The sequence below is a fragment of the Globicephala melas genome, chromosome 8 (assembly GCF_963455315.2).
Source record: "Globicephala melas chromosome 8, mGloMel1.2, whole genome shotgun sequence".
Lineage (NCBI taxonomy): Eukaryota > Metazoa > Chordata > Mammalia > Artiodactyla > Delphinidae > Globicephala > Globicephala melas.
In genome coordinates, this window is record NC_083321.1 from 46348730 (window position 1) to 46373183 (window position 24454).

The window sequence follows — 24454 nt, forward strand, 5'->3', positions numbered from 1 at the left end:
CAGGCCAGAAACTGTGATTCATCCTTGACTTCCCTTTGTCTCTCATACCTCTCATCCGCTTCCTCTGCAACTCTGATTGGCACAGCCCTCAAGATAGATGTTGATAGACCTGCCGTTCTAATCCAAGCAGTTGTAACCTCTTGCCTGGATTGTTACAGTAGCCTTTAAGTAATCTCCTTGTGGCCACCCCTGCATTCATGCACACTTCATTCTCTCATATGGAGTCAGAGCATGTCATTCTTCTGCTCGTATCCCTTCAAGAGCTTCCTTTCTCTCTCAGAGTAAAAGCCCAAGCCTCGTTGTTGGTCCATGGGATTCTCTGGTGCTTCTGACTGATCTCCAGCCCACTCCTCCTCTTCTTACTCCACGCTGGCCACGCTGGCCCCTTTGTTGCCCCCAGAGTACAGTAAGTTTGCAGTTGCCTCGAGCCTCTGCCCTACTGCTGCTCTTGTCTGGAACATTCCCGCTGCCCCCCTCCCCCGCCCTGGATATACACATTGCTTACTTCCTCAAGGTTCTGTTCCCATGTTCCCTGGCAGAGGGGTCTCCCCTGATCTGCTTCACTGTTAAGCTCTACCCCTTTACCCTGGTTTATTCTTCTTCACTGGCCCCACAACCATCTCACAGGGTTGGTTTCTTTATTGTCTGTTCACTCGAGACAACTAAAGCCATACCGTCTCCCTCCACCAGAATGTAACCTGTAGAGGGACTTCCCTGGTGGCGCAGTGGTTAAGAATCCGCCTGCCATTGCAGGGGACATGGATTCAATCCCTGGCCTGGGAAGATCCCACATTGCTGCGAAGCAACTAAGCCTGTGTGCCACAACTACTGAGCCTGTGCTCTAGAGCCCACACGTCACAACTACTGAGCCTGCGTGCTGCAACTACTGAAGCCCACGCATGCGCCTAGAGCCTGTGCTCCACAACAAGAGAAGCCACCGTAATGAGAAGCCCACGCACTGCAACAAAGAGTAGCCCCTGCTTTCCACAACTAGAGAAAGCCTGCGTGCAGCAATGAAGACCCAACGCAGCCAATAAATAAATAAATAATAATAAATTAAAAAAAAAAAAGAATGTAACCTGTAGAGAGAGACTGTCTATTTTTAGTCTCTGCCAGTCCTTAATGCCTAAAATAGTACCTGGTATATAGTTGGTGCTCAGTAAATACTGGTTGAATGGAGAACCAAGGTGTGTCTTAAGCCTGGTACAGTTAGCACACTGTGGCCTGGGGAGTAGGTGGCTTCCTTTGTTCCCTTGTTCAGGGTTCAGGGAAGGGTGGCAAGGAGCTGTCCAAGAGCCCTGAAGAAGTGAGGCTGGAGACGGTCAGTGGCAGAGATGGGAGACCAGACCCAAAAGAAGGCTTTGCTCAGGTGCTTGGCTTCCTAAGGCAGCCCGGGTCCCAGCACTGTCATTCTCTTGGCCGTAGCCTTTCCTTGTCCAACAGGGGGAGAATTGCTTTCACTTCCAACCTCAGTTTGAGGAACCGGGAAACAACTAGAGAGTGAAACTGAAGCCCAAGAGCGAGCACCCTCTCCCATCCATGCCAAGGACGTGCCACCTGTTGTGTAAACTCACTGTCACAAGGACACACGCATCCTGACTGCTAGCCCCCAGTGTGTTCCTCCTTAAGCCTCCCTGTTCTTAGGTAACAGATTCTCCTGAGCCCTCCCTCAACCTGGGAGCAAGGACTGATGGAAGCTGACTCTTGGGATTGCAGGACTAGCTTCATTTCTAGGGAGTGTTCAGGGGAGACTCCCAAAAGAGTGCCAGAGCCTCTAGTAGGGTGAGAGAGAGCCGGGGAGAGGGATGCAGTCCAAACATTCAGACCTTGGCAGCTGGTCTGTAGGGAAGTAGAGGAAGAGAGAGGCACGGGGTTGGAAGGCCCAGGGCCCTGGTCCTGCACTGGGGTGGGGAGGGCCAGTTACACACAGTGCCTCTCCCACAACATCATTTTACTATTGCATTGTAGCAAACCACCCTAAGACTTAGTGGGCTAGAACAATCTATGATTTCTCGTGTTTCTGTGCGTTCACTGAGAAGTTCCTCTACTGGCTTCCCCTGGGCTCGCTCATGTAACTGGTTCAGTTGGGTCCAAGATGACCTCACCATGTGTCAGGCCCATGTGGTGGCTGGCTGTCGGCTGAGGGACTGCAGTGATGCTGCGCATGGCCTCTCTTCCTCTGAAACACTAGACTGGCTTTCTTACGTGACAGTCTCAGGGCAGCGTTCCAAGCGCGTGAAGCGGAAACTGCAAGGCTTCTTGAGGCCTCAAGTTTGGAACTGAGACAACTTATTTTCCACCATATTCTATTCATCAAAGCAAATCACAAGGTCAGCCTAGATTCAAGGGGCAGAAGAATAGACTCAACCTTTTGATAGCATGAGCTGCAAAGAATTTATGGCCATATTTAATTTACTCCTTTCCCCTCGCACCCCAAATGTTTAGAATCCAAGGATAGAGGTAAACTGTTTTAAAAAGTTTGCCAAGTGATTATTCTGATTAGGCAGCTCCTTGTTAATATTAGTAATTATTAAGCTAAGATTGAGTACTAGTGTGAGCCGCTGAGCGCAACACTTGATGCGTATTGTCTCTATTCCTTACAACAATCCTCTGAGGTATGTGTCCTTTTAACCTCCATTTTACAGATAAGGAAACTGAGGCTTAGAGAAAGTTATTTGCTCAAAGTCATGTAACTTGTTAGTGGCTGTGCTGGAACTTAAACCCAGCAACTGTGATGTTCTTACCCTCTACTGAGAACAACTGGCCTAGATAACCCGGTGAAAAACTTACTACTAATAATTAACAGTAATAATGAGTTACAATGTATGACATCGTTTCATATCCATAGTCACATGTGCCCGTTATGACAACCCTGTGATACAGTTGGAACAATTCTGAGGAATTGAAACTGGCAGCTCAAAGGGAGTGTGTGGCTTTGCCCACGGTCACATTCCTGATAACAGGTAGCATCAGAAACATGTAGAGAGATGCCTTGAGTTCTACCCTCAGGTGAGCATCCGGAGCCCCATGAGGGCAGGGCCTTAATCTATGATCGTGGAGTGAGCAAACATTGCCTTCTCTGTGATGAACCAGTGGATGCCTGGGCTCCAGGTCAGCATAGGCAGGCCCGCTTTTCACCCCGAGTTGCTGGAGCACATTGGGCCTGGCCTGTGTGGGGTGGCTGGGCGAGGAGCGCTTGCAGCTCTGGGCCTCAGATCAGCAAAGATCCGAAGACCAGGACCTTTAAAGGAAAGGACCAGTCTCTTCTCTGTTTTATCCTTCACGAGAGGAGAAAAACTAAACCTCGGTTAAAGTGGACTAGGCATTGAGAGAATGTCTTAACTTGTGGGAATTTCTCCATGTTTGAACTACTGAGGGAAGTTACAGAATTATCCTTTCTGAAATCATTGGAAGCATGCTGGAATCAAACAGACCAGAGGTTCTCACTGTTGTTCTGTCCCCCTATGGGAGCCACCCCCCGCCCCTCCACCCCACCATAGGTGGCTTCATGGACCGGTGAATTCTCACCTTGAGGGTTAAAGAGATACATCGCTAGGGGAGCATTTATCACAATGTCTGGAGAAATGAGGCATATGTAGTTTGAAAAGGCTTCCTAAAAGATTCTGCATCTCATTGGGTACTGGCCATCACCGACTAGAATTCAAGCTTCATGAGGACATGAATTTTTGTCTCTTGTTTATTCTTGTATCTAGCATGTAGAACAGGGCCTGGCACATAGTAGGTGCTCACTAAGTATTTATTAAATGAATAAACACATGATAAGGTCATCCTCTATAAAAGGCATCTTCTCCCGCCTCCAACTGAGAATAACTGAAACGTAGAGTCCTTTGTGTAGCCCAGACACTTGTTGGCTTACAGGGCTGGACTGATGACCTTTTGCATCCATGGTTCTGTGAAAAAAGTGAGGGGCCTGGGCTTTTCTCGACTGTGAGTAGGTTGGGCTCTCCCCAGGCTCAAGCTTGGCTCGTTGCCCTACCACTGCCTACCCTAGGGAGTACCGAGGCTTACTCTTTTCACACCTCCTTGCCGAGCAGAGTGTCTTTGGTCATCGGCTTGGCTGGGCACCGAATTTCTCTCATCTGTGCCCATGTACACGTGGGAGGGCTCTTGTTTGACTTGCCCTTTTAAAAACAACTTAAGCATGTTGAGGTTTCCTGTTGATCGGGGGCAGCCAGAGGCTATGACCCAACAGGGAATTGCTGGCCAATCCCTGACTCACCCGAGCTGCAGTTTTCTGTGTGTGATGGAGCAGTGACTGCAGCCTGGCTCAGGGGCAGCTGGCTGCGTTCCGTGGATGGCGTGGCGCTCTGGAGCCTGCGAGGCTGACCGCTTGGCTTTGAGGGCCACAGCATTAGGGTCAGGTAGGCCTTGGTAGCATGCAGTGTTGGCAGAGCCCTGCTGTCTTTGAACTAAAACGGTTTGGGAAAAATTCTGAAAGTTGACAGTGATGACCCTAGTAGACAACTAGAAAAGTGTGCTGAAGAGGACGTATGCCCATGGTTCTCTTCGGTAAGCTCACCTTTACCTTTTCTTGTCTTTATTTGTTCATCATTTACTGAGCACCTTCTAGACACTGAATATGTGTCCCTCTACCTGGAAGAAATCGTGGTCTAGTAGCGAAGACTAAAAGGTTCCCTGATACTTACAAACGCTACATTGGAGACAGGGCTGTGCTCAGTGCTGTAGGGATTTCTGCTGACCTATGTCTGGGGGCCAGGCAGTTCACAAAGATGACAGAGGCCACTGCTTCCTCTTCAGAGCAGCAATATAGTGTAGTCCTGGCTTCACCACGTACCAGCTAGAGACCTTGAATGAGATATTTAATCTTTGTATGCCTCAGTGTTTTTCATTTGCAAAATGAAGATAATAATAAAGTATAATAATATGACAGAGTTTTTGTGAAGATTCAGTGAGTAAATATAGGTAAAAACATTGATTTAGAACTGTTCCCGATAGTTGCTAAGACCAGGGTGTTGATTTGGAGCTGGGGAATGGCTGATGCTTGTTTGATGTGATGCCACTGCTAGAGGCTAGAGCTGCGAAGGAGCTGGTCTCCCCTCCCTGTTAGCCTTCTCATTGAGAGCGTGGAAAGGATTCTTTCTTCAAGGGCCCTCCTGATCCTTTTGAGACCTTCAAGAATCTGAGTTCTGATCAAGACCCGAGCTGAGGTGCGGTATCTCGCGTCTAGTAGCAGAAGCCTCGGGGGAGATGGGGCTTGTCAAGGAGATAGATCAAAGGGCTTGAGTGCATATTTGGGGCCCCTCTGGGAAGTGGCATGCTGGAGATGCTTTGTAACAGTTCATGAGAGTTGATCATTAGTGTTTCTTCCCAAGTCCACATCCAGTGAGGTCACATTGCTGGTTTGAAATCAGCCATAGTAGGAATATTTATGCTGTGGAAGTTGGCAGATGCTACATATCTATGCTTTCTCGCCCAAGGAGCCGATTGTTAAACATTTAGCAGCACACCACTGATCTTACTGTTCTCTGATTGGCAGATGTGGACTTTGGGGATACCCTGGCCTGTCGTAGAACTGGCTTCTGTTGCAGACAGTACTCAGGGTCTCTAGGGATGAATTGGGCAGAGAGGACATTGAGTTTAGCCTGCTGTGGATAAGGAGCTGTTTCTTTCCTTGAGGGCAGCCTTGGAAGGTCCGTTACTTGCATACAGTACTTTGAGCTTGCGAGTCCTATAGGAAAGGGATGCTGAGCTCTTTAAGAATGAAACAGTGTTGTCAGGCCACTCACTGCCATTTCTCTTCTTCTTTTTTTTTTTCCTCTTAGGTCTCAGTCAGTCTCTCCACCTCCAGTTCTCTCCCCACCGAGGAGTCCCATCTACCCGCTCAGTGACAGTGAAACGTCAGCCTGCAGGTACCCAAGCCGCTGCAGTTCCCGGCTGCTCCTCAAGGACTGGCATCCCCGTGATCCTTCACCCCAAAATCCTCAAGCCCCCTCCCCAGACACTTCACCACCCATCTGTCCCCTCAAGGCCACCAGCTTCGGTTATTTGGACAGAAGCCCTTCAGTGTGCAAGATAGAGGAGCAGAAGGAGAATGTCCAGGGGGCAGCCCAGGATGTAGAGGGAGTAGCTGCTTGCCTCCCCCTCGCCCAGAGCACTCCGTCCCTGGGGTCAGCAGCAGGCCCACGGAGCATCTTTCTGAACCGCACCGGCCCCCGTGCCCACAGCCTGGGCATCCGGGAGAAGATTTCAGCATGGGAGGGTCGCCGAGAGGCTTCGCCCAGGATGAGCGTTTGTGGAGAGAAGCGGGAGGGCTCTGGGGGCGAGTGGGTGGCCAGTGAGGGCTGCCCCAGTGTGGTGCCGTCCCCCTGCAGCTCAGAAAAGACCTTCGACTTCAAGGGCCTCCGGAGGATGAGCAGGACCTTCTCCGAGTGTTCCTACCCTGAGACCGAGGAGGAGGGAGAGGCACTCCCCGTCCGGGACTCTTTCTACCGTCTGGAGAAACGGCCAGGCCGGAGTGAGCCCAGTGCCTTCCTCAGGGGGCACGGCAGCAGGAAGGAGAGCTCAGCGGTGCTGAGTCGGATCCAGAAAATTGAACAGGCCCTGAAGGAGCAGCCGGGTGGGGGGCTTCCCCAGCTCCCCAGCAGCTGCTACAGTGTAGACCGAGGGAGAAGGAAGACTGAGATCTTGGGCACCTTGGAGGAACCGACAGGGAGCGCGAGTGTGAGCGCTGGCAGCCGGGCAGGAGGAGTGGCTGGAGTTGGGGGGGAGGTGGGCTCACCCCCGGAGAGGGAAGGTAGTGGCTCCACTAAGCCGGGGACCCCTGGAAATAATAGCCCGACCTCCCAGCTGCTGCCATCGAAGAGCTCCCCTGATCCCGCTGTGAACCCTGTCCCCAAACCCAAGCGCACCTTTGAATATGAGGCTGACAAGAACCCCAAGAGTAAGCCAAGCAATGGTCTACCTCCTTCACCCACACCTGCTGCTCCACCCCCCCTGCCCTCCACCCCAGCCCCACCCGTCACCCGGAGACCCAAGAAGGACATGCGTGGTCACCGCAAGTCCCAGAGCAGGTAACGAATGCCCCTCCGGTGACGTAGAGCTGGGCACAGCGGCTTTCTTGTCAGTGGAGGATGCAGAAGCAGACTCTAGTTGTGGGTCACAGTCAGTAGTGCTTTATAAGTTCTGGAGCACCAAATAATGTTAGGTGAAGCATGAGCTAGGTGAGAAAGATTGATTGTTCTTCTGCTCTTGCAGGGAAGGATACTTAAACGTGAGTGGGAGGGTGAAAGCGCTTCTTCCAAATGCTGTGTACTGAACATGCTGGCTGGGTTTGGCCTTTGGAGTAGAGCCCTGATGGAACTTCCTCTGTGGGAAGGGTAGGGCCACCTTACTTTTAGATAGAATTGGCAGTCCCTTGAGGACTAGTAAGATCTTAGCCTCGTAACTACCTGAAATGCCAGCTAGAGTTTTATTTCTTTGACTGAAGCATCATCTAAATATTGCATGTTACCATTAACACAGAAGTGTTGACACATTTAACATGATTTCCTCTTTCCTGAGGGCTTCCTGGCCATACAGGAACTCTGGGCTTATATGAAGAGGGGATCTTTGGATCCTGAAAGGGGAGACTGATGGAAAAAGGAGAGAGAGAACATTTCATCTGCTTCTTGGCCATGTCCAAGAAGGACCTGGTCACATTGGTTTCCTGGTCAGTCTCCTGACACGGGAGTACCCGGGCCACCTCCACAATTATAGTGACTTGGGAGCTGGAGCAGCTGGAGTTGGTGCAAGATGACAGGCATCTTGTTCTCTGAACTGGAGTAGGCTGGGAGCCAGCTTCCTTTGGAAGGCCTGTCCTCCTGCCCCTCACTGCCTTTCTCTTCTAACCCAGAGTCAGGTGGGCATTCAGGTTTGTTTGGCTTCTGGGGATTCTTCAATCTGACCCCATACTTCAGGCTTCCATCCAGCATATCCCATCTCATGTAGAAACTTTCCTGCCATGTGCAGAGAGGAAGACATCACAAAGGTTCAGACTCATGAGCCAGAAGAGCCCTTGGCTAAAGGTAATCCCACGTTTTGGCCCACCTCAGCATGCTCACGGACTCTTCATGTCAAGCCTGCCAAGAGTGTTTGCTTTGTCTTTAGTCATCCATTTCTAGAAATACCTGTCTAGAGCGTGCTGTGCACCAAGGCTTTGTGCTGGTCAAGGGGACACAGGGGCACATAAGATGTGGCTCTTCCATTCAAGGAGTTGGTGATCTGGTGCAGGAGATGTATAAATAAATCGTAGATGCTGTGCTGCGTGCCCTGATCCACGTCTGGGTGGGATGCTGCAGAAACCCAGAGGAAGAGGCATCTGAGTGGGGAGTGGGGGAAGGCTCTTCAGAGAGGGAGTTGCTGAGCTAAATTTTTTTTTTTTTAATATATTTATTTATTTATTTTTGGCTGCATTGGGTCTTTGTTGCTGCGCACAGGCTTTCTCTAGTTGCGGAGAGTGGGGCTACTCTTTGTTGCGGTGCGTGGGCTTCTCATTGCGGTGGCTTCTCTTGTTGCGGAGCACGGGCTCTAGGCTCACAGGCTTCAGTAGTTGTGGCACTTGGGCTCAGTAGTTGTGGCTCACGGGCTCTAGAGCACAGGCTCAGTAGTTGTGGCGCACAGGCTTAGTTGCTCCGCGGCATGTGGGATCTTCCCAGACCAAGGCTCAAACCCGTGTTCCCTGCACTGGCAGGCGGATTCTCAACCACTGCGCCACTAGGGAAGTCCGCTGAGCTAAATTTAGAAGAAGAGCAAGAAGCATTTAGCTAGGTGAAAAAAAGGGGATGGGAGGAGGTTACATCAACCTGAAGGTTCTACACATACACACACATTACATTTATAATATATACACACACATATACCATATATGGAGTCACTTTCGGTAAGAATTAACAGCAAATTTAAATCTGTGCTCTTGGGAAAAAAAAAAAAACAGATAAAGAAAAACAGTTCAAAAAGCACAGGCTGTTTTATTTGCCTTTCCACACAGTGAGCATATTCCCCTGAGGAGCATGAAATAGTAAGTTTGTATCTGTTGTGCCAGGTATGATTCTTGTATTTAATATACTTTTTTATTTAAGAAAAAAATACAAGTCATATATTTCTGCTATTCAACCAAAGAGAAAGAAATCTGTTTTTAACTGACTATATCAGTTATAATGAAAGACAGTGTGTTGGTCCTCGACATGGAACCTTTCTGAGGGATTTTCAAGGATAATTTGCCTGAACGTGATTTGTGTCATTTGCTGATTTGAGAACTGCCTGCATAAGATGTTGACTCCACTGTATACATCAGTGAAAGCTTTTGCTCTCATACCAGCAGTGGTCTGCGGGCCAACATTCAGGAACCACTGTGCTCAGCCATTGGGTATTTAGCTGGTTGAAAAGTCTGGGCCAGTGACAGAGAGATCTGGGAGTCATCGTGGTAGAAATGGTAGATATGGTGATGATTGTCAATATTGGGGCCCCAGAAAGTGCAGGGTGAAAAAGTCCTGAAGACAGGACTCTGAGACCGTGGCATTGAAAAGGCCAGCGGAAAAGGGGATGCCTCACAGGAGCTTGAGACGCGGTTGAAAACCAGGAGGGACCGTGTCACAGAGAGGAGGGAGGAGAGGGCCAACGTGAGGTGTTTGGCTGTGTCGAGGACTGCACAGTAGCTGGGCAAGCTGAGAACAAGATGTAGCCTTTAGGACACTTTTAGTCCTTGACTTGCACCCCAGGGCCCTTGGGGTGTTGTTCGTTAAACGAGAGAGAAAGGACTGCATCAGCTGAAAGATCTGATGGTTCCCAAAGATGAGGGAGGTGTTAATGGGTGAGAGGAGGGATTCAGTCAGTGCACTTCCTTCTCTCCCTCCCTGGGAGGGACCTGCCTTGGAGAGGGAGAGGATGCAGCTGGGACCAAGCCTTAGACGTTGAAGGGAAGAACCTCCCTGATGAAGGGGAGGAGTAGCAGGTACTGTGGGCTCAGGGTGTCTGAGAAGCTAACCAGCTGTGGTTTTGAAGTTCTGCAGTAGAAGGGAAGGTTATTTGGGGGATGGAAAGGAGCAGGTGACGAGCTGAAGGGAAGCTGGGTCAGGGAAGTAGCTGCTGGCTGCAACTGCCCCCTCCTAGTTCTACCTCAGAAGTGGTATGATTTGTTTTGAGGGCTCAGCGCCTTCATGTTTCAACAAACCACCCACCACCAGCTGCTTCCCCAACCCCCAAACAGCCGTGAGCATCACCCATCCAATGTTGAGCCCTTGCTGCCTACTCAGTGCCAGAGACCTTGCTCGGATACCGGCAGGATGTGAGACTCTTAAGAGCAGGTGAGGCACTCAATTCCTCTGGTAATGGCAGGTACTTCTCAAAAATGATGTTCTCCGGGGCTTGGAGGCCCAAGTCAAAAGCTCAGACCCTGGAGTCAGACGTCCTGGGCAAGTCTACCTCTATCAGTTCATCTCCCTGAGCCTCCAGCTAATCAGTCTTAAAGTGGCACGATACCTGGTAGCAGCATTGTGAAGATTAATGGGCCAACATGTGTAGAGCATATGACACAGCATCTGACACATAACATCCCTTTCGGCTGTGGTAGTTGTTATTGGTATTATTTGCAGGCACCAGGGCTGGGGCCTTTCAGACCATCTGTCTCTTCATCTGGATGGCAAGTTTGGACCCATCTTGATGCTTTGCTCGGTAGCTGGTTTTGTGAGGAGGACCTCCGGTCTTTGCTCTTGCCCTCAGCCATTCCCCACCAGGGCAGCAGGAGTCGGGTTCCGCCGGAATGACTCAAACTCTTTGTTATCCACAGAAAATCCTTTGAGTTTGAGGATGCATCCAGTCTCCAGTCCCTGTACCCCTCTTCTCCCACTGAGAATGGTACTGAGAGCCAACCCAAGTTTGGATCCAAAAGCACTTTAGAAGAGAATGCCTATGAAGATATTGTGGGTAAGCAGGGGTAGAGTGGGGGGCTGGCTCGTCTGTGGTGCTGCAAAAGAATGGCTACAGGAGGGGCACTTCCAGGTTCCACTTCATTCGCTGTGGGCAGACCTGGCCCAGCTTCTGGAACTTCTTCAGGAAACGGGCATCAGAGAAAGCAGCTTAAAAGACTGAGCAGCTAAGAGATTAAAGCCTGGCCTTGAATGAATTGGAACCCAAAGGGCTTCTGGGACCACAAGAAGGGGGAAACCACATCATCCCTTCCTTTTATTTTCGAAAGGCTTTGGAGTCCAACAGGTGCCCTTTCTTAGCTTGTGTATCCTTAGGCAAATCACTTAACTTTTTTGAAACCTTTTCTCTTATGAAATGGTGATGATGATATTTTGATGGTAACAACAACAATAATAATAGTAATAACACTTCACAGGATTATTGTTAGGATTAAATGAGATAAAATATATATCAAAGTACCTAGCACAATGCCTGGTCCTTAATATGTATCTCTCCTACTCTTCCCTTAAAGTAAGTGGTGTCAAGAACTGTGAAAGTATCTGAGATTTCACTCTGCTTGCAAGCTAACAAGTCTAGCCTGCCCCAGTTCACAGATGCTGGCAGAAGACACAGACGCTTGGATCACAGACAAAGGACTTTGTTACTCATGGCACAGCAGGCCACGTGACCTTGATGTTCACATGGGTTCCCCTTGCTCCCCAGTCCCATGCGGCAGTGGGGAGGAGGTCCAGGTAGAGGCTGCACACGTGGTGGGTCTGCAGCCCAGCTGAGGAACCTCAAGCTTAAGAAACCCCAAGCTTTTCAAGGGGCTGCTAGCAAACCTTTGCCCCATGAGGAGACTTATCCTTTTCATTCTGGTCAGCAAACAAATCTGCCTCTGCCCTGCAAGGAGACATGTCTTCCAAGGCTGTTTGCTCTATAAACATCTTTGAAAAGATAGTCTGGAACCATTAATTCCTCTTGCTCAGAAGGTCAGAAATGTAGGACACTGTGGAGAACGGCCCTCCAACAACTGGGAGGATGTTGCGTTGGCAAATTTGTGTTTGAGCAACAGCAAAAGGCCAGTTGTCTAGGCTGGGTTGGGTTTATTTTTGGCTTTTATTTTAATTCTGGCCTCATTCTCTTCAGTGGGGGCTTCAGTTTTGTTCAAGTAAAGCGTGTGTCTCAGCGTAGGTCTCTGAAGAGAAAGGAAGGTCAAGTGCCCTTGCCCTTGACCGCTCCCGCCCTTGTCTCTGTCTCTGTGTTATCTCTGCCTTAGGCCGGGCTGGGGGGCTGAAGGACATAGTCTTAGTGAGTGAACATGATACAGAGAGGAGTGGCCCTAGTGGAGAACCCTCCAGATAAGACTGTGGGATCTTCGGAAGAGAGGGTCCTCTATTCCCTCATTTGATGGGAGCCATCGGTTTCCCAGTTTTCTCCGTACAACTTGCTGGGCCAGGATTTCTGGGAAGCCAGCAGCAGTGCTCAGGTCCACACAGGCACTGCTTTCCCAGGATGGGAGTGTATAGCATGTAGCCGTCCGAAATTCGGTCATATCAGAAGGACTGTGGGAACGAGATTCTCCAGAACAGCAAACGGGTTTGGGGAGGGAGGCCTCTTCCTTTACTACTGGGAAAAAGCTTTGTACACACGGTCGCCCAGAGCTGAGGTCCAGAGCTGTGGGGATCAGGGGCACAGCCCCATCTGCCTCCCGGCCCTGAGCAGGGTACAAGTCTGTTTCCTCTAGTTTGAGAGGAATTGTCATGTGTCGTTGCTGCCCAGGGCCCTTGGGAGCACCCAGTGTGGCTGCCGCAGGGGACAGGGCAGACTCCAGTTTTCAGCTGCCCCCCTGCTCAGGATCCAGGCGCTGCCAACGCTGGGGCCTCGCTGGCCTCTCTTCTCTGAGGAGGCTTTGCAGCCTTTCTGTGCTGCCCGGGGATCTCATGCAGGGGAATGTTCTTGCATCAGCTGAGCTGGAATAGAGAAAGGGCTGCTTCAACCATTTCTCCCTGTCCAGAGGAACGGGGAGGCAAGTGTGTCTGAGCCTCACTCAGTGGAGGGGGCTTGCGGCCACTGCGAGATGTTGCTCAAGGAGGCAAGAAGATAGAGGAGCAGCTTGCATGCTTCTTAGCTGGACGAGCCAGAAGCTAGGGGCGAGGGCTGGTGTGAGGTGAGGTTGGGACTGGGGCATGTTCCTTAGCTGTTCCACTAGCTTCTGGGTCTTTGGAGCGTTGTGTAGAGTGGGGGAAGAGGGATGGGGAGGAGGGAGGAGGGAGGGCACCTGGGTGTTTTGCGTCGCCCTTGTGGTGTGAGGGTAGGGTGGGTTTCAGCGTCTCCGGTTGTTCAGTGCCCTGGGCACGTTTTCCTCCTTCAGTATCCCCAGAGCAGCCCCGCCTGAACTTCTCGACCTGACCAGGGAGGCCAGAGGGAAATACAAGGGAGAATCTCTCTCTTTCTCTCAGATTCTGGTTGACTTACCCTTTCTCCTTCCCTGGCGACAGGCCCAAGAATTTGGACCCACACCCTTAAAGGCTTTGGTGGGGGGCCCTTGTTGCTGAACTCTGAATGTCACTTTCACTTTTGCCTTCCACTAACCAGTGCCTGACTTCTTGGGAGCCTTCTCTGTCTTCTTGGCCCAGCCTGTGCTCTGCGAGGCTGAGGTGTTCGGGTTTGGACTATCCAGCTCTTTCTTGTGCTGCCTCCCTTGCCCAGGACGAGACGGAGCTTTGTTCTGGGGGTGTGATAATCGGGTTGTGGCGGGAGGTGGGCACGGGCCAGAGCTCCCGTGCTGAGTCTTTGTCTCGGGGACCAGCCCATTGGTCTGGAGTTCCGTGTCTGTAAGAGGCTGAGGGCCAGCTGGCCCAGAGACTAACACGTCTTCTCCGTGAGCCCTGGACCTGAACGAGGGGCCCTGGGGAGTGTGCTAGCCTCCTGCCCATACCAGGCATGACACCTTGGAAACTGGGGTGAAATACTCCAAAACAGGCTGAGGTTATCTTGCTAATTTGCAATAGAGTGGTTCAGAAATAAAGTTACTGCCATGTTGCTTCGTGGGGCTGGTTAATTCTCGCCTGTCCAATTTGACGTCTGCCTCTGGAAGACGCTGCTATCCTACAAAGCCTTATAATCGTTTGCGTTCTGAGCCTGACAGTTAAAAATGCACCCAAGGAAGCAGCTTATTAGAGAGTTATGTGGAGTGGCCTCGGCGCCTGACCAAGGAGCCTGGGCTGCATTCCTGCAGAGATTCCCACTCCCCTCAGCTAGCTGGGGCTGAGGGAGAGTTTCCAGGAACTTGAGCGGGGTGGGAGCTGGGGACAGAGCCAGTCAGCCTTACTGCAAAGCTTTTTGAGCCTCTGCTCTTTCTGCCTTCTTCTCTCATTTGTCCCAAGGCTGGGAAACAGAGACATCTAACAGCATAGAGGCTGCCGCCCAGAGGTGCGGTCCAGGGAACGGTGCCCGGGCAGTTGGTAAATGTTGTCCAGCCTCGGAGGGTGGTAACAACTGGCCCCTTAGAGCTCCCCATCTGATGTGCTATGTATTGTCGCGGGAGTTGGGCCCCTAATCTGGCCCTGTCTCCACTGTGCGAGGGTGGGGAGGAGGCTGAGAACCAGGAGAAACAGCTGGTTGGAAGCAGGAGAGGGCTGGGGAGGGAATCTGCAGACCCACGGCCCTAGCCATGGGTGTGGTCTGGGAAGCTTCAGATTCCGTTCGGGGAAATTCTCAGTGCTTGTGCACAGACACACCCCTTCTCTAACTGGTTCTTCCAGTTGTGCGTTTGTTGGGGGGTGGGGTGCTTGGCACCTGTGGTTAGTGACCAAAGGAGACGTGGGGAGGAGTGGGGGCAGGGCTAGGTGGGACTGGGTTCTTCCTTCAAGAGGATCCATGTGATAAGTCTGGGCTCTGACCAGCGCCTTTAAAAGAGTGCAAAGCAGAAATTCTTGGCGATGCCCCTGTCCCTTGTCTCATCAGCAAAGCTGGGAAAGGTTGAGACCTCTGGCTTCCACAGCTGGGCTTGATGAGATGGAGCTGCTCAGGCCAGGCCTCGGGGGAGGAGGGCCTACCTCTTCTCTCTCTCCAAGGGCAGCGTGGAGCACCCTCGAGGAAGCTGCGTGGGCAAGAATGCAGGTGAAAGTCTTGAGGTCTGCCAGGCTTCCGGTCTCCCATCCATGTCCCTGCCAAAGCTTCCCCAGGTTTCTCCCCTCGGCTCCAGCTTCTTCCGCTTCGCTGTGGCTCTGCTCCTCCAGAGAAGGTTCCGAGCCCGGCTCTCCAGCCCTCCTCCTCTCCCAGCTCTGAGCCATTGCTTTGGGGTTGATTTGCTCTCAGCAGATTCCGTTTAGTGGCTCTAGGCCTCGGGGACTGCTTGGTCTCTGCACATCCCCATCCCCTGGGCACCCTTACTCCCTGGACAGATGGCTGGGAGTGTCTCCATGAGGCAGCTCCAGAAGGGTAGTCAGAACAGTCCAGGAAGCTGAGAGTAATAGGTGAACGGGGGCTGTGAAGGGCCCAAGCTAAGGCTGGGAGGCAGGGCTTGGGCCAGGGCCAGCCGTCATTTCCTGGAGAAATGATTAGTGGCCTGGTTATATCAGAGAGGATGTTAACCTTGCTGGAGAAGAAAGAGGCTGACGTTAGGGCTGAACAGTCGGGAGGAGCAGGCGTTTAAGGCTTTCCTGAAATTTAGTTTCCAGAGGCAATACTGGGCTTGAGACCCTGGTGTTCCCAACTGTTCTCAGTTCCCAGGTTATCACTGATGTGCATCTATTACTTCCCTGGGCCTCAGTCTCCTACATCTATTTCTTGGAGCTTTGGATTTTTTTTTTTTTAACTTTAAAAAAAAATTCTTATTTATTTATTGGCTGTGTTGGGTGTTTGCTGCTGCGCACGGGCTTTCTCTAGTTGCGACAAGCGGCTACTCTTTGTTGCGGTGCACGGGCTTCTCATCGTGGTGGCTTCTCTGGTTGCGGAGCACAGGTTCTAGGCGTGCGGGCTTCAGTAGTTGTGGCACGCAGGCTCCGTAGTTGTGGCTCGCGGGCTCTAGAGCGCAGGCTCAGTAGTTGTAGCGCACGGGCTTAGTTGCTCCGTGGAGTGTGGGATCTTCCCGGACCAGGGATCGAACCCGGGTCGCCTGCATTGGCAGATGGACTCCTAACCACTGCTCCACCAGGGAAGTCCGGAGCTTTGGATTTTATATGAATGTTCACAGCTTTGATTGTGGGGAAAGAAAGAAGGGAGAGAAGAGAAGGAGTGAAGGAGGGAGGAAAAGAGGGTTTGCCTTGGGACTCACGCCATGGCACTCAGAAGCTATTAGGAAGTTTAGAAACATCTGTCTAAAGCAGTGGTTCTTAATGGGGTGAGTGGGAATGGGGGCACAGTTTCGTCCACCCATCCACTCATCCACCTTTCCTTTCTTCCTCTCTTCCTTTCCTTTCCTCCTTCCTTCCTTCCTTCCTTCCATTGTCCATCTGTCCACCCATCCACCCATCATCCATTTATCCACCCATCTGCTCAGGGGACATTTGACAGTGTCTGGAGACATTTTTTTGTTTGTAACAACTGAGAGGATGCTACTGTCATCTGTCTGGTGGATTGAGGCCAGGGTTGTTACTAAACATCCTACAGATGCACAGGATAGTCCACCACCACAAGAATTATCCAGCACCAAGTGTCAGTAGTTTGGAGCAACTCTTCTAAAGGAGTTGAGACAGGGTCATCCTGTAGGTTGGGGCATGATGATAAGGACTCTGGCTGGTCATCCAGCCCAAAGCAGTTTAGATTTGATGAGCCTGGAATAAATGTTCTTCCTGACCCCTTCAGCTCTGTCCTGCTTCACAGGATCAGGAAGACTGTGTCCTGGCTTTCTCCAGTCCTTGGTCCCCCAACCTCACTGCTGTAGGATATATGTTGGAGAGGGACCAAGACATACAGAGTCTATCCTGATTCCTCCCAAAGTGCCCACAGTGGGGTAGGCTGGAGAAAACATGCAGGGGATGCCAGGTTTCATATTTGGCTTCTGGAGGCAGGCTTGCTGGGCCAGCTCTGCTTAGTCAGGGCTCTGGAATGGAGACAAGTCATTTTCATAGCATGACTGTGTTACAGGAAAACGTCTGTTCAATTGCTGGGGACTCTGCTGATGTTGGGAATCACTTAATTCAGTCCCAAATCCTTCCTTGACCCATCTTTGACTCATAAGTTTACAGAGATTTGTATTGCTCCCATGGCAGTCTAATTAGCTGTGACCGAAATCCCCCCTTCACAGCCCCCCCCATCCCTCCTCCTACACCTCTGTAAAGGCATTTTCTAAGTTCATGGTGGTTTTCCATGATAGTAATAAGTAGATACCACAACGGGGGGAGATCTTGGTTTTGGAAATGGAAAAATCTGAAAGAAGCATGTAGGGATTTGGTTTTTCTCCTGTGTCCTATCCTAGGAAAGCTTACACACCCAGTGGCCTTTGTGTGTCTAGTCTATGGCTCTTTCTTCTGTCTGCTCCCTGAGAAGTGACGTCTGAACTCCTCTATGGTGGGAGGCACGGGCAGGCATCCCTGGGGCTCAGTGATCACCCAAGCTCAATCCCGCTGCTGATTGGAGAAGCTGGAGTGAGCCCTGCTAGCAGCTTCCTGTGTGCCACCTCCAGCAAAGCCGCATTCTGGCCACTAGTACCTGCGTCCCAAACAGTGGCCTTGGTACCGAGGGGAGGCTAAGGAAAGACAAGACAAAGGGCAGTAGAGGGCAGTATTTCCTCACAGTCCCCGTGGACCTTGTCACCACTGTGATTCTGCTGCACGACTGTGATTCTAGGACTGACCCTGCTCATGATATTATTATATTTTAGAAAAGTCCAGGTATGTGTTGGCAGGAAAGGGGCAGGAGGGCATGGCTTGTGGGAAGGGGTTTCTCTTCAAGGGCAGGGACTATGCTTTGGACTTTGAGTGCCAATACAGTGCCTACTGCCAGGGGTTTTAGAATTGAGTCCTGAGAAGAGAAACAAGAACTCCCCACCAACCCCACCCCTCCAGCCCAAACTCCTTTCAAGCCTTTCACATCTCCCATGTGTCATAGCAGGAGAGTTTATTCCAAAAGGGGATTGCTGACCATTGTCTTCTTGCTGAGGTCTGTGGTGGAGGAAGTGGAGTGACGCTGTAGTCAGAGCGGTTCATTGAACAAATAATACTGAGCGCTCACCACTTCGGTGTACCAGGCAAAAGCCCTGTCCTGAGAGAGCTGTGGCACAGCGTACAGGCAGGAGGGAGGGCTGGTGAAGCCCGGCACCCTAGAGTTCGCAGCGCCCTTCCATGCCCATCTCCAGAAGTGGTCCTCAGGGAGCAGTGGGTGAAGGGACAGCCGTGTGACCTCTGAAAGCCTTTTCTACCTTGAACTGTATATCTCTGGGGCTTTTGCAGCAAAGGGACTGGAGCCAAGGAGAGACGCCTGGTGTTGGCTTTGTCCTCTGGCTGGGCACAGGCATGGGTGGCTGAGCCAGTCTTGTGCAGTCCCTGAATTTACAAAGCAGAGGCCAGGCAAGGCTGAGCTGAACTGGAGGTGGGGGGTTCAGCTTCTGGACTTGGAGCCAGCATCTGTTTGTAGCCTCCCCACTGCAGACGGGCAGCTGCATGACTCATGAGCTGAAGGGCCAGGCAGAAGCCACTCTCTTTGGCTCACAGGAATTCTGCTTGTTTATTTGTGTGTGTGTGTGTGTGTGTGTGTGTGTGTGTGTGTGTTTCCTTCTTGCCTTCTCCCCCTTCTCTAACTTTTCCTCCTCTGCAGGAGATCTGCCCAAGGAGAATCCGTATGAGGATGTGGACTTAAAGAGCCGAAGAGCAGGACGAAAATCCCAGCAACTGTCTGAGAACTCCTTGGACTCTTTGCACAGGATGTGGAGTCCTCAGGACAGGAAGTACAACAACCCACCCGCTCAGGTAACAGCAGCCCTGACTTGGGCCTGGAGGGTCAGCACGAGGCGTGGGCCAGCTTCCACTCAGGCTTTTTGCCTCACTAGTGCTAGGCGAAGGTGACGTCAGGGAAGAGCTCTGCACTCAGGGACTTCTGCCGTGTCGATATGCTTGTGGCCAATCGAGATGTGCTCTTAGGGGCACCCTGTCCCACCTTCTTCCCCTCACTGCTTGAGCTCTGAGCTGCAAAACTAAGGCAGGAGCCCCTGTCGTCTCCTGTCTAATCATTATTTCTCCTCCCCTTCCTGGAAACAGGAAGACAGGGCCCAGGTTGGAGTCTTGGTATTCTGCAGCTCTGGCAGAACTGATCTCAGCACTGGCATTTAGGGGCCAGGCGTAGGCCCAAGAACCTGATTTGGAGAACTAGACAGGTGTCCCCAGGACCTGGAACCACTCCCACTGAATAAATGGTTGAATGGATGAATCTCCGAGGAATGGACTGATAGAGGCAGAATGAGAAGAAAGGTGAAGAGTTGAAGGAAGCTCTTAGACTATAGCTCATTCTGGCCTTGTCCACGGTGGACAGGAGGCAGGAGAATAGAGATCCTATCTTGGACCTACCCAAGCAACTCTAACTCTCCTAGACTTTTTTTTTTTTTTTAATAAATTTTATTTATTTATTTATTCATCTATCTATCTATTTATTTATTTTTGGCTGTGTTAGGTCTTCATTGCTACGCACAGGCTTTCTCTAGTTGCGGCGAGTGGGGGCTACTCTCCGTCGCAGTGCGCAGGCTTCTCATCGCAGTGGCTTTTCTTGTTGCAGAGCACGGGCTCTAGGTGCACGGGCTTCAGTAGTTGTGGCACATGGGCTCAGTAGTTGTGGCGCACGGGCTTAATTGCTCCACGGCATGTGGAATCTTCCCGGACCAGGGCTCGAACCCGTGTCCCCTGCATTGGCAGGCGGATTCTTAACCACTGCGCCACTAGGGAAGCCCCTCTCCTAGATATTTTATAACACTGGCTAGAGAATATAAAAATTATTTCTTCTGGCTTTGGAATGATGTGACTTTTTATAAAAGACTTACCTCTCTAATGTGCTCTGTTCAAATAAGCTTCCATTGAATTTGTATTTCCAGACTGATTGGGTCGGAAGGGGAAATTGGGGGATGGGAGGGAAGGAGGACTTGCTGAAGAGTGATGAGAGGCAATGCCACATCCAGACGGCAGGTGGAAGGCATGCCAAGTTTGCGGGGGTGCTGGCTTTTTGGTGGTGAGCCGGATCCGCCAAGAGTAAGGTGCCCTGTGCTGAAGGGTGTCAGTCTAGACAGAGGGAGGCAGAAAGTAGATCCAGGCAGGGATGGGAGCAGTCCAGGACCACGTAGGTGAGGGAGCCACTGGCTCCGAGGCCTGCCTTGCCAGGCTTTGGTGGTCAGAGCCCTGTATTCTCCCTGGAAGAAGTGAGCAGGGCTGGGTTGACATGTATTCTGGCCTCTGCTAGAGAAGCCTTTTAGGACTAACTCAGGGGCTGAGTGGGGGAGACTGGCTCCGTCGACCACACCCAGTAATGAGCAGAGTCTAAGCCGTGTCCCAGAGCTCAGGAGGGGCCCGCAGATTTCTCACTTGGTCTTCTTTTTCCACTCAGATAGACAGCCCAGTTTTCTTAGTCTCTGCTTTCTTTTTTCTGGAAGAAGTAGTTAAGCTTCCTTTGTGGAAGCAAGTATCGAATCTAGCCCTGAGCTGCTGATCAGCAGCTGAGCTCTTAAAAGAGGAAACCCTGGTAGATGGAAATTCCAGGTGGGATTTGGAGGAGTCTGGGATGCCAGCCTGTGGCTTCTCTGTCCAGGTCCCAGCAGACAGGTGCCAGCCAAGGCATCTGTGCTGAGTCCTTCTCCCATGTCCCCTCTCCCATGCCAGCTCTCCCTGAAACCCGGCAGCCAGTCCCTACGCAGTGGGAACTGGTCAGAAAGGAAGAGCCACCGGCTGCCACGATTACCCAAGAGGCACAGCCATGACGACATGCTGCTGCTGGCTCAGTTGAGCCTGCCATCTTCACCCTCCAGCCTCAATGAGGACAGCCTCAGCACCACGAGTGAACTGCTGTCCAGCCGCCGGGCCCGCCGCATTCCCAAGGTAGCCTCCCCAGCTGGAGCTGGCTGGGGCTGGGCAGGTGGGCAGGCAGGCAGTGGCTCTTTTCTCCTCCCCCCTCCCTCCCTCCCTCCCTTCCTCCCTTCCTCCCTTCCTTCCTTCCTTCCCTCCCTCCCTCCCTCCCTAATCTGGGCCTGCTTCCTCAATTCTCCTGAAATCAATTTCAGGTCCAGGCACTGGCCTTTCTTTTTCATCTGGCTTATTTCCTTTTCTTATCAATAAAGATGCCCTAAGTGATTAATGCTGTGCAGATGTTAGGGGAAAACAGGCTAGCCTGGCCCCCAGGGAGTACTCTACGCCACTGGGTGGATGGAAACAGTCCTTAAGAAGCTCCCCATTAGTGAGTGTGGGGTGCACGAAGTCTCTGTGTATGCAGAGACATCTCCAGGCTTTGAAGGACATAGGACCCAAACATGGGTCTTCCTTTCTATAACTCTCAGAATTGAGAGTTTTCAGCAATGATTTGCACACATAGATAGCCAGGCCCAAATCCCCAGCCCAAAGCAGCAGGATTTAGCCAAGTGGTATTTTTAGCCTGCAAACAATGCTTGGGTATATTGGGAATTTAGCTCCTTCCTGCCAGGGCCCCAGGTTGTAGCCCAGAGGAGAAAGGCTCAATCCTTGTTCCTGTTATTGCCTCTGAGCAGCTCTTTGTCTCACTTGGTTCAGGGACTCTTGAGACCCAGGAGCTCCCATCCTGTCTAGTTTGATCACAGTTCCTTCCTCTGGGGAGCTAAGTGTAAAGTCCTTGTCTTGGGGGCAGGAGACCACTAAGGGGACAAGTAGATGGGGAGCCACCAGTCTGCCCTTGGGGCCAGTGCAGGAGGGAGACCAGTACTGGGCCCATTGCGGAGAGGGCAGAAGGCTTGTACCAGTAAGGGAATGGACGACCTCTGTAAATCAGCCTTCTGAGGAGCCGGGGCAGTTGGTGTTAGGGTTGCCTCACCCTCCCTGCTTTTCTCACCCAGCTTGTCCAAAGAATTAACTCCATCTACAATGCCAAGCGGGGAAAGAAGAGGTTAAAAAAGCTGTCCATGTCCAGCATTGAGACATCATCACTGAGAGGTAGGCCTGGATGCCTGAGCTGGCTCAGGTTTCTGGGGTCCTTGGGCATTAGAAGTGGGGAGAGGCATGGACTAGCCTCACTTTACCCTTCCATGGGGCAATCGTGGGATCCTCCTGTCTTCTAGGAGGGTAGAGCCTTGTGAAAAAGTGGCCACATAGGAGGGGAGGGCCAAAGAGGGAAGAAAGCCTTGGGAAGGGTTAGTGCAGACTTTGGGCTGTGAGGCCCTGAATAGGAAAGTGGGTGTGGGAATCTGCATCTGGCAAAAGGAAAGGCCAGACTTACTGAGCACTGTGGTCTGTTTCCCATTTCAAATCTTGGCCTCCTGGAGGCAAGACCCTTGTGTTCCAGGCTGATAGGCCTCTCTGCTGGCTCAGCCTCCAACTTCGGCCCTCAGCTTGCCCCGAACCAGGACTGGGTGGATAGGGGTTTGGATATAGATTAGCACCTGCAGTTTGAGCTCTGAGGGACCCTGGCCCCGGGCCACGCAGCACCTGGCCAGGGGCCCACTGGAGCCCAGACGAGGTACATCCCTCATGAGAAGAGCTGGGTGGGGGGCACAGAAAACATTTGCTGTGGGGCAATGGCTCAGCAAGCATGCACTCTGCTCTTAACTTTTCTAGATGAGAATAGTGAGAGCGAGAGCGACTCCGACGACAGGTTCAAAGGTGAGGCATGGCTCCCCAAGAGCATGGACCCCTTTCCTGCCCTGGCTGTGGGGAATCAGCCTTCCCTTATCTGCACATGCAGTTCCAATATCCCAGAGTGGCCCCATTTGGAGAGGCGATGGCAGGCAGGATACGAGGCCAACAGAGCAAGGAGCTCTAGGGGAGTCCATTCCTACAGTCATGGAGCTCGACCCTGAGAGATTAAATGCAACCATCTCCTTTTCCCAAATTTAAGGCTGGTGACCCTGCCTTACTTTCCCAAGCTGTTGTCCATGAAAATTGGGTGCTAGGTTTGCCTGGTAAGTTTTGTGAATCTGGAGAGTCAGAGATGGGTTCAATAGGTTACAAGTACCTCTTCTGGTTGTAAGAAGTGTGCCAAAGTCTGAGGAAACTGGTACTCTGGAGGCCCTGAGGCCACTCATCTTCCCTCTCCCTAGAGAGGAGAGCTACCACCTCCCTGGAAAGGTTCTGGGACCTTCATGTTCCAGGGGGCCTTGGGCAAACCTCTGTTCCTTCTCTACTGGGAAGCCCTGCCTAGACCTTCCTGGATGATTAAAGTATGTGGGAACTAGCTCCCTCCTTCCCTCCTCTGCTGGTCCCCCAGGCAAGTGGGCAAGTGGACTTTGTGCCTGGGGACAGGGAAAAAGGGTCCAAGTCCAAGGACTGATAGGGGCCCTAGGGTGAAGGCTTCGTGGATGTTCATATCTTCTAGTCCTGTTGGCACAGGGGCAGGGGTGGCTGGGTGCCATTGATGCATCCCTGGATGTGCCTGGCTCAGGCAGTCTGTTGGCCCCAGCTCAGCCTCCAGAGGCTCCAGGACGCCCTGACTGTGTCAGGGCAGACAGGCTACACACCTTGCTCCTGCCACTTCTCCCCCAGACCTCGTTGTGTCAGGCTGTCAGACTAGGCTCCTGCACTTAGAGGTGACCCCTGGGGATGGAGCCCTGAGCGTGGGGTGGAGGGGGCTAACGTGGGGGTCTCGTCCCTGACGTGTGACCTGCCCCCAGCCCACACGCAGCGCCTGGTCCACATCCAGTCCATGCTGAAGCGCGCACCCAGCTACCGGACCCTGGAGCTGGAGCTGCTCGAGTGGCAGGAACGGGAGCTGTTCGAGTGCTTCGTGGTGGTGTCGCTCAAGAGGAAGCCATCCCGAAACACGTACCTCCCTGAGGTCTCCTACCAGTTTCCCAAGGTGAGGCTGCCTCCCTCCTTCCCTGCCCCTTCCTCTGCCTCCTCCTTTCTGCCTGGCCCATCTGGGGAAGAAGAGAGATCCTGTTCCTGCCTTAGCAACTCACCTCACTGCACTGAGCGTGTCTGCCTGTAGCCGGGAGGGAGGAGAGGGGGTGGGTTTGGGCCAGTGAGCATTCGGAGGATGAGGGCGGAGAGAACACCCCCCAGCGTGCCTAGAATGAGATCCACGTTGTTTCCAGGACTTCAAGGGTCCTGAGGAAGGGCCCCCAGCTACTTCTCCTACCTTATTACTTTTCTTTTCTCTTTTTTAACCACTTTATTGAGATACAATTCACATACTATATAATTCACCTGTTTAAAGCATACAATTCAATAACTTTTAGTATAGTCACAGTTATGTGATCAATTTTAGAACATTTTCATCACCCTCAAAAGAAACCCTGTACCCATTAGCACTCACTCCCCATTTCCCCCACGTACCTGAGCTCTTACCACTCCTTCCCTGCTTGCCCCCAGCCAGCCCGCCTGGCCTCCTTTCTCTTCCTGTAACACTCGGGCCCTTTCTCTCTGCCATT

At 51.8% G+C, this 24454-nt stretch overlaps 1 protein-coding gene across 7 annotated transcripts in view; it reads left to right on the plus strand.

The window, feature by feature from the left end:
* The window catches only part of DENND2B (DENN domain containing 2B), a 174547-nt gene that overhangs the window by 132751 nt on the left and 17342 nt on the right, over positions 1-24454 (plus strand). For 6 of the 7 annotated variants that reach the window (XM_060303539.2, XM_060303535.2, XM_060303536.2 and 3 more), the window contains 7 exons: positions 5805-7052; positions 10805-10941; positions 18685-18836; positions 20727-20942; positions 21926-22022; positions 22644-22688; positions 23696-23880. In XM_060303539.2, the coding sequence (XP_060159522.1) occupies positions 5805-7052; positions 10805-10941; positions 18685-18836; positions 20727-20942; positions 21926-22022; positions 22644-22688; positions 23696-23880 (2080 nt within the window). The remainder of the gene's footprint in view (positions 1-5804; positions 7053-10804; positions 10942-18684; positions 18837-20726; positions 20943-21925; positions 22023-22643; positions 22689-23695; positions 23881-24454) is intronic. The other variant, XM_060303541.1, reaches the window with a different exon arrangement.